Below are 9,657 nucleotides of genomic sequence, written 5' to 3' on the forward strand. Positions count from 1 at the left end.
TGATTAGAAACCGCTATTTAAATTTACTGAAGATTCAGAACACATTTTGCTCATTTCCTGTTTTTACTTATCCAGGTAGCATCCTTTGTATCCACAAGCATGTACTGCTTTAAAAGGCTGACATTCTGCCTTTTTAAAATTACACGTCAAACAAAGACAGTTTAAAGTGAGTCTGTCTCTCTCTCTCTCTGTCTCTCTGTCTGTCTGTCTGTCTGTCTGTCTGTCTGTCTCTCTCTCTCTCTCTCTCTCTCTCTCTCTCACACACACACACACACACACACACACACACACACACACACACACACGAAACAGGCACGTGACTCACGGCAGCACTGCGGCGCGGCCGGTTACTAGAAAGCAGCAGAGGCGCGGGCGCGGCCCGGAGGGGGCGCGGGCGCTCCGCGCTGCTGCGCTCGCCATGGGCCGAGGCGCGCTTTTCCTCCCCACCAGCCTGGCCGGGCCCGGGAGTCCCCCGCGACGCCGCCGAGCCCTGCCCGGGCCGCCGGGGAGCGAGGCGGCGGCGTACCCACCTGCGGCGACGGCGGCGGCCTTGTTTACGGCTGCTCGCTAGGCAACTGCGGCGGTGTCCGGCGGCACCGCCCCGCACCACAGCGCCGGCGGGAGGGGCGCGCAGCCGGGTGCCCGCGCGCAGGCGCCGCGCGACCAGTAACGGCCGCCCCGGCAGCGGCGCTCAGAGCGCCGCCGAGGCCTGGCGGATTGCAATGAAGGCGCGGGCACGAGTTACGATAAGAGTTCTGTCAGTGCACTGAATTTTTTTTTAATAATCAAATAGCCTTAATCAATTTGTGACAGGAAAAGTTCAGGTTTTCTTGAGCACATGCAACAGGTCATCTCAATGTAGCTTTGACAACATATCTGCAGGCGTGGTGTCGCCACAAGAACAACTGCCTGAGTGTAAAGAATATGTATGTATTTGTGTACATACATATGCATACATATATACACATAACACACAGGCAAGCACAGAACTCAAGGCATGAGTAATAATCCATATTAATTAAGGTTTTGTCCATAAAAGTTTTGTCTTATTAATTCCAGTCATGGCTAGTGAAAAATTCAGAAAAAAATAAGCAGAAGTTATTAAATGCATCATTAGAAAGCAAGTATTTGACTTAGCAAGTTCCAAATTAGTATTTGACAGACCAATGTATGAAAAGAGTAATGCAGAATAACGCATCAGTAGAACAGCTATGAGACTGGCATTAATAATATATACACCGTACTCTATGAAATGGAATATCTTTCATGTCTTCCCTGTGATCCCTGGCATAGTCCCAAAGATAATAATCAAGTAAGACTGCATTGATCTTTTCACTCATGTCTTGACCCTTCTTCTCATAGAGCTCCAGCAGGTGCTTACAAATCAATGCACAACACCAGATAGAACAACCACGGATCTCCACCTCCTGCTTATCTCCAGATTGGAAAATTACTCCTGCAGGACACAAGAAACAGCAATTCAATTATGTTTGAGAGACAGAAGACCCAGAATGTCTTGAATTTTTTTTTATTCATTTTTATTCTCTCCTAGGACTGCAATTTTGACAGCTTACACTACCATCAATAACTGTGTTGCTACACATTTTCTATAGAATGTTTTAAGTTTACCAACATGTAAGTTTGTCTCAAATTCAGTTAAAAGGCCTTCATGTATTTGAAGAGAGTAGATTAAGAAAAGAACACGTTTGGGTTACACTGCACATTATATGACTATTTTTTTGTTTGTGCACATAAAAAGGATACCCAAGCACAATTCCAAGACTGTATTTTTGCAAGGGTTAACTTTACTCCTGTTAAGAAGATGAGAGATTAAATTTATCATGTAGACAATTTATCTTTTCCATGAATCCTAATAAGGACATGCCCATCCAAGTAATTCAGATAAATGGGTCTCTTTTACATATGCAGCCATTCTATTAAGATCCATGAACAATTGTGTTTGTCTGTTTATCCTGCTGTGTAATGTTAGAGTTGAGTAATAACAGTTCTCCCTATAAATAGTCATTTTACAGCAGCAAAAGGATTGATTTATGTTTTTATTCACTGAAGTTCATAGTTAGTATGCGCAGGAAAATGAAATGATGGTTAAAAAGTGAGATTCATTTCTCATCTTGAATGATTATCTTCATTAAAAGCTACAAAATAATATTTATAAATGTCAGTTTAAAAATATATCTTACTTGTCCTTATATAAACAGTAGTTGCTAGCAGTTCAGTACAGATAAACAGGAATCCCCATACGTTACACCTTCTTTGAACTAATGAAGAAATTGGAGCTTCTATTATCTAAACCTGAAAATCCAAACTACACTCCTGCTGAAGAATTTTTCACAACAGTGGCCTTTTTGAAACTCAGAAATCAATGGGCTTAGAGTCTCTTTAATCATCCCTCATTGGTGTTTAATCCAAGGAACAGTTTGATCTTAAAAAAAGTTTAACATCTCATTTGAGATTACTGTTAGAGAACGAGATCTCCCCTGTCACCCCATCACTACATAAGAACTCCTCATTCCTTGGGGGGTAACCCAAACCCCAAACCCTCACAGTGACAAAACATTAAATTTTAAAATTAGCTTTAGTCTACACTATCAGAAAACACAATTACTCAATATTAGTAAGGGAGGTACAAACCTTCATGCAGTTTCTTCATTAGCTCCTCAGAGTATTTCATTGCTTTTAAGTGAACAAGAACTTGAGGGATCCTGTAGTCAGCAAATATAGTCAGACTAGAAATGTCACCAAAGCAGCCATCTCCTTTGCCTTCTAATACACTCCAGGTATCAGCCACAAGTATTTGTGCTCGTTTGTAAAAGGACACCTTTTTATTCTGATAAAGAAAAATTCCCAAGTTATTTAAGCGCCTCAGAGACATCAATAGAGAGAGAAAATTATATGTACAGAGAAAGACATGGAGTTGCGTTGTTCTAGAAAACACAACTTACTTCTTCTTTAAGTAAATATTTTAATTAACAAACACAAAAAAGGAACAACACTATGAACACCTTAAAATTAAGACACTATTGAACCGCAAAAAAATATCACATGGAACCTTCAAACTTTTGAAATAAGAGAAACATACTACAAATTACTGTGATTCAATAGAAGATTGCTCAGATTACATTTGGATCTCAGAACCCATAAATGTTTATTTCTACTGGGCAAACATGCCAACTGCAGTCCAGCAAACACAAATTCTTTCAGAAACTCTAGTTGTTCATCTAACCTTTTATTTAGAGAAGGATAAGTAGCATGTATTACATCAGACAACTGACATGTTTTGTTAATCATCTTATCCCTAATGTTAAGGAAACAAAATTCTAGTCAAAAGTATATTGAATGACTCAGTAGTGTATAGCAGATCTTGCTAGTTAATTCCTTTTTCCCTCATTAATTTCGGTAAGTGGTGTATTTGCAAATATGAGGTTTTTTGTTTGTTTGTTTTTTAAGTACTATGAATGGTTCTATTTCTGTCAAATATTTTATTGCTGGTGCTAAATCTGCAAAAATTTATGCGCTTTTGTGATTACTCACAAAGGGAAAAGCTAAAGATATGCAATGACCTGTATGGATTTAAGGTTTTCACTCTGTGACAAAAAATGTGTAAAAGTAAATCTGCATCTTTAAAAAAAATAGCTACAAGTGGGTTAGGGTTTCTTTTTGCTTACAGCTAAAACAGATTTTCAGTTTTTCATAAAGTGTGCCTACCAACATGACATAACTGAAATGGCTACTCTAAAATACAAGATGGGGATTCTATTCATTTCAAGTTTTATTCTACTACCCTATTTCACAGTCACAATTTACAAATGACGTTTTAAAAACTGATTTAATCTTACTTTATTGCCAAGATGCTACAGACTCTTCCAGAAAACAAAGTGCATTTTTTGTCATTAAGTGCTGTTCTCCAAAAACACTGAAAACAAAATGTCTTACTATGTTTCACAGAACAATAACTTCCGCAAACATTTTGAAAACTGTTTCTTTCTGTGTACTTCATGCCCTATTTGACATAGATAAACTTACTTCTAGAGAATACTATAGACAATCTTGTAGGTTAAATAATAAAATACCATTTAAAACATAACAGGAAGTAAATAATTAATAGACCAAATCCCATTACAGCTCCTACAGCCCTGAAGCTAATGAAAAACAAAGACAAAGATTGCTCTTCTGATAGCATTTAGATTTTTTCCAATATAGTAAAGAACTGATAGCCTCCAGCACTACACTGTTTTACAAAAGCAGAGGAAGGAAGAATACAAATGGAACTTTTCATCTCATGCAGCAATTTAATTTGGAAGAAAAATACTGTCTGGGACTTTTCATCAAGCACACGGATTTATAATTTCATTGTTTCAATTATCGTTAATTTCTATACTGCATAGACCTTCTGAAGTTCATGTAAAGTTCTATTTACGAAAAATACTACTTAGCATTTGTAATAAAATTTTCCACCATTCTTTTCAACAGAACAGCAATGAAAGGTATCACTTGTCCAAAAATGGAGCATTTTACCTGATGGTACTACTACTAAACTGCTTTTTCAAGAACACCCTCACTTTCCAGGAAAAGCTACCAGAATGGGAACACTTGTGCCTCCCCCTCGCTACAATGAGCCAGTATCAAGAGATGTAACTAATTCTGACCTACTGATATGAAGAGAAAGGAGGAGTACTGGGTTGGTAAAAGATCAAAACAGCACAGCTAGTACAAAAAACAGAGAATAGGTGGATCATTATTATTTTATATTCTCAGCCCCAGGTGATGGGGAAAAAAGAGGTGCATACATGGAGTGTCAATGACTGGAAGCTCTGAAAGGACTCCATGGCATGTATGTCAGAGCATGAAAATCCTGAATATGCAAGTATAACATAGTCTACATAACTTCCATCAGGATTCAAATTCAGCACAGCATTTAAATACGTATGTAAATGCACTTAAGTTTAAGGCCATAGGAACCATAAAAAAGAAAATCCATACTAGTACAAAAAGGTTTTGGAGGGGTTTGTTTTTTGTTTGCAATTCACTTTTCAGAAGAAGAGGAACATAGCCAATTTATAAAAATACAGTCAGTAGTGTGTAGTTTTGAAAAAGGTTTTGTGTGTGTTTGGTAAAACATATAGCCAGAGAACTATCTTAATTTTAGAAGCTACCCTTGGAGGTCAGAACATAATTGAGGAAAGCTGTCATAGTCTATCCATGTAATTTTTAAACTGTGATCGTATGAGTCTACTACAGAATTTATTTTTCATACATATTTCTATCATTGAGAGTTATTGAAGATCACTGCTTTGTTTTTGGATTTCTCACCTTGTTTTCAGTTCCCTCCCAATCCTGTACGGAAGGCAAAGTCTTACTTGTGAGGTCTCAATCTGCTGCCAAAGCAACAATGTTGATAATAAGATCCCTGTCACCCTGGTATTAGGTGCTAACTAATTTGTTACAAGGAGGGTGTAAACTTGGTCTACATTATTTCACCCACCTTCAAAATACACAGCTTGCTTTGTGAAAGCAGAAATACAGCTTCCGTATTGGTGCAAGAGGCTTTACTACTATGTCAATGCTTATGGTCTGCGATCATTTTTGGAACAGCTTTTCATTTTGTAGTCTGCTGCTGCTCTTAGTGAGCCTTGCTTTATAAAGCACTCAGAACCATCTCATGAAAGACATTACGTCAATGAATACAGTCACTATAAAGATAAGAAAAATATTCTATGTATCACTTGGAAAATATTTCCTTTCTGGTCACGCACACACACAAAATCTTCAAAAGGTTTACTTCATATGTAAAAAAAAATTCCAGCGAATTAAATTAGTAGCTTCAAAGATCAGTTAGCAACAACCTGCGATTGTTCATGTAAATATGATATGTTACTCCACAGTAGGAGACACAGGAAAATAAAATTATGCCACCTACTCAAGAGCAGATTTAAGTGGTAAGTGCAGTTAGCTTAAAGCCCTAGTGAACCGTGTTCCAGGGAGTTATCTTGAAAGACTGCACAAGCTATTAGTATAGGCTGTACTATCAATAGAAAAAGAAGTCTTCCAGACCTAACAGATGAATACTACTATAGATAGGACTGAACACAGAAGTAGCTAGATGTATCACTGACACTTAACAAAGAACATGTCTGTTTAGACAAAATCAAAGACATGGAAGATACCAAACACACTACTTCCCAGCAGCTTTCCTCTTTCAGGGAAACTGTTTCAAAAAGCTTCAGTGTACTGTAAACCCGGATAAAAGTATGACAATTTGGGCTTAATTCTGGTCTGTAGCTGTCCATGCAATGTCTACTGAATCAACAACAGTCTGGATTCCCCATAGTTGCACATTTTCACAGTTTTATCAGGGCCTCATTTCCTTCATTAGCTGCAGAGAAACTCAAGATAAAGTGGAGGGGATGAGGATTAGAAGCAGATTGTGACTTTTCAGGCAAAAATTACTTCAAACATGATATATATGCAGTGGGTACAATGTGTTCCTGATCCAACTGGGAATGGAACAGTATCATAATATATTACAGCAACAACAGAATGATTGAAAACAGAGACAAAATATGAAAAAAAAAAGCTTTTTCTGGAAAAATGACTCATAAGAAATAAAAAACTGAATTTCAACAAATTAGGCAAAATTCTGTTAACAAATCGTGTGATTTTGTTTTTAGAGATAAGATCAATAGAGAAATGAAATCTATATAATTTCACCTCATCTTAATAAAAGAGTATAGTTTGGTCCAGAAATATTATCTAAAAGAAAAACCCTTCTTTCCTGTCTTTATTGCTAATAGCAACACATATTTTTAAGAACACCAATTTCAAAGTCCGATTTTCTTTTCATTATATAGACCAATCTCTCTATTGATTTGAGGTGAAATGCTAAAATAATGCTAAAATAATGGTAATTTTCCTTATTTCTCTTGAATTTTATTTTTGAATACACTAACTGCCACAGAAATGTTTCTGTTCACCTTCTGTTTTTCTAGATTAAAAAAAAATCCCAACAATTCACAAATTTTAGATCAATTCTGAACTGACCACCCTTTCAGAAGAATTTTCATGGACAACTTAACAGCTATACTTTAAAGCCACAATGAGTAAGGAGTAAGTTCTTATGATAAAAATTCAATGTTAGAACCAACTTACCTCAAATACAGCTTCATCTCTGTAAGAAGGGAAATTTTCCACTACTAACCGTAGTAGTTTCTGAGCACTTTTTTCACTCATTTTAACACAGGTGAGGAAAGAACCTCCAAATTTCTCCAACAGAACTGTTCCACTTTCATTCAACACACGATGTCTCTCTTCAATCAAAGGCATGGGGACTTCTGTGTCAGAGCGAAATACGTGCCTAACTTGCTCAAGTGTCATGGTGGCATAATACAAGGCACTGGTAATAGGTATTCCTTCAGAAAAGTGAAAATAAAATCTTTAGACTATCGTATCACACCTGAAGAACTAATGTAGTGGCCTACTACAGATGAAAGCATTTATACTGCAATGAAGACTTGAAAAGTGTATCAACTCTTAAGACCAACCAAGTGATGATTACACTCAAATCGTTGCTTCAAACGAAGTATGCGTTTGCACACAGTGTTCCCATCTATAGATAACTACTTCCGAGGTGTAATCATGGTACTTTTCCTTCCTTTTAACATGCATTTTTTTCCAACTGTTTAGTCTTCACAGCTCAGCGTGGTGTTTTCATAGCATACCACACAAATATATACCTGGCATGTAGCTCCTAATAATTCTGCATTTATAAAAAGTATCTTCACACAAACTCCCCCTTAGTTTGCATGCAAACATATAGGAACTTAATTAAAAGTTTCACCTGTACCTACAAATAGATTTTTCAGGTGCTAATTAGCACTGATGAGAAGACAGCAACAATGGAGCAAGTAACAGACTATTGTTTTTAGAAGCGTGTGTTTTTTCAGATTTATTGGAGCCGCTTTGGTATTGGTTCAACACAGAGAACCCCTTAGGATTCTCAGTTTAAACATGGTCTTCTCATCTATCGTGGTATGAATACAACCAGTCACAAATAACGTATTTTCGGCCCACAGGTATTACCAAGGCACTTGCCCAAGCCCAAAGGGGCCGCCTGCACAACCCGCCTACCAAAATCGCGTCCGAGAGTGTGCGGGAGGGCGGGCACTGCTTTTGAGTGCGGGACTTCCCCGCCGCCCCCGGGCCAGGGCGGGGCCCTCCGGCCGTTACGGTAACGGACGCCCCAAAAGCGGGCGGCACTGACCGTCGTCGAGCGCCCTGTTGACGGCGGCACAGAGGGACCAGTAGCCGCTGTAGCTCTTGCCCTTGTACTTCACCAGGCACTTGCGGTCGTCGCGCTCGGACCAGAAGGAGAAGTTGAGTGTGTCCACCAGGAACACCCAGCTCACCGCCTCCTCGCTCGCCGCCCGCGGGTTGAGCTCGTGCAGGCACTTCCAGCCCGCCACGCCGAACTCCTCGGCCGAGACCTTGTCGAACAGAGCCTCCGCCAGGCTCCTGACGCCCTCCTCCTCCACGGACACGTCCCTGCTGCGCTCCGCGATGAACCTGGCCGACTCCAGCGGCGAGGGGAGCGCCGCCATCCTGCGCCTCCTGCCCGGGCGAGGAAACGCGCGTTTTCAAGGCCGCTCTCCGCCCCGCCGCCGCCGCCCGGCCCGGCCCGGCCCGGCCCGGCCCCCTCCCGCCGGCGGCGCCGCCACAGCACGAAGCGCTACCCCCCCCCCCCTTACCGCCACGGGGGCCGCTACCGAGGGCGCAGCGGCCCGCACGCCCCGCGCCGCCGCCGACCAGCGCCGCGCAGGCGCGATGGGGCCGGGCGGGGGCGGCCGCGCATCCCTGCGGCCGGCGCCGCGCGCTCAGCCCCGGGCGCGCCCCGCCCCGCCCCCGCGGTCGCCCCGCCCCGGCCCAGCTCCCAGCCACCCGGGGCAGCTCCCCGCCCCGCCCCGCCCGCCTGACTCTGCACCTCTTCTCAGCCCCGAGCCCCTTGCGTACACGCCGGCGACTGCACGGAAAAAGCTCCTGCCATTGCTTCAGATAATTTGCATTTTGTCGGACACCTTTGTCTACATTATTTCTCCCTGTAACTTATGTTCTTGCCTTTCCCAAGCAAGTGCTAATTCTACACGTGTAGACAAAAGTAGTTGTTTCTTCTTCTCTTTAAAACAATTTAATCATAGTTTCTTACCTCCTTGCCCCTTCCCATTACATGGTAGTTACAGCTGTCTATTATGACAGGCATTACCCCATATGGCTGAAAGAGCTGAGGAGCATATGAGAACCGATAAAAACAGTAAAAGAATCCACTCTTACTCTGGATCTACCACATCCAGATGTGCAAGGTTCTTTTGCATTTTTTAATTATTTTTATTTAGGAAGTGAAATTAAAACTTATAAACTATAAATACAAATGCCAAGGTATTACATGAGATATCCAGAGCTACTATCTTTTTTAATTTCTCACAAGTATTTCCTATGGAATTCAACATACAACAGGGAAACCAAACAAGTTTAGTCTGTATACAATGAAAAACAAATTACAGAGTGAGATACTGTCAATTTGCCAATTCATAAGAATTTCTACCTCATACAAATGAATCTCTGAAAACTAGAATTCAATCATTAATG

At 40.7% G+C, this 9,657-nt stretch overlaps 1 protein-coding gene across 3 annotated transcripts; it reads right to left on the reverse strand.

The window, feature by feature from the left end:
- Positions 1 to 767: 767 nt before the first annotated feature.
- QNG1 (Q-nucleotide N-glycosylase 1) lies at positions 768 to 8,847 on the reverse strand. Of its 3 annotated transcripts, none has more exons than XM_067315864.1 (5): positions 8,763 to 8,847; positions 8,279 to 8,625; positions 7,168 to 7,427; positions 2,653 to 2,848; positions 768 to 1,456 (listed from the first exon to the last, which is right to left on the reverse strand). In XM_067315864.1, the coding sequence occupies exons 2-5, from the start codon at positions 8,613 to 8,615 to the stop codon at positions 1,224 to 1,226; spliced, it is 1,026 nt and encodes a 341-aa protein (XP_067171965.1). In that variant the 5' UTR covers positions 8,616 to 8,625; positions 8,763 to 8,847; the 3' UTR covers positions 768 to 1,223. The 3 variants fall into 3 exon arrangements, with proteins under 3 accessions (XP_067171965.1, XP_067171966.1, XP_067171967.1); XM_067315866.1 differs by lacking the exon at positions 768 to 1,456 and adding an exon at positions 2,044 to 2,156; XM_067315865.1 differs by lacking the exon at positions 8,763 to 8,847 and having other exon boundaries at positions 8,279 to 8,696.
- Between the last annotated feature and the right edge of the window lie 810 nt (positions 8,848 to 9,657).

This window comes from Apteryx mantelli, chromosome Z (assembly GCF_036417845.1).
Source record: "Apteryx mantelli isolate bAptMan1 chromosome Z, bAptMan1.hap1, whole genome shotgun sequence".
Taxonomy (NCBI): Eukaryota; Metazoa; Chordata; class Aves; order Apterygiformes; family Apterygidae; genus Apteryx; species Apteryx mantelli.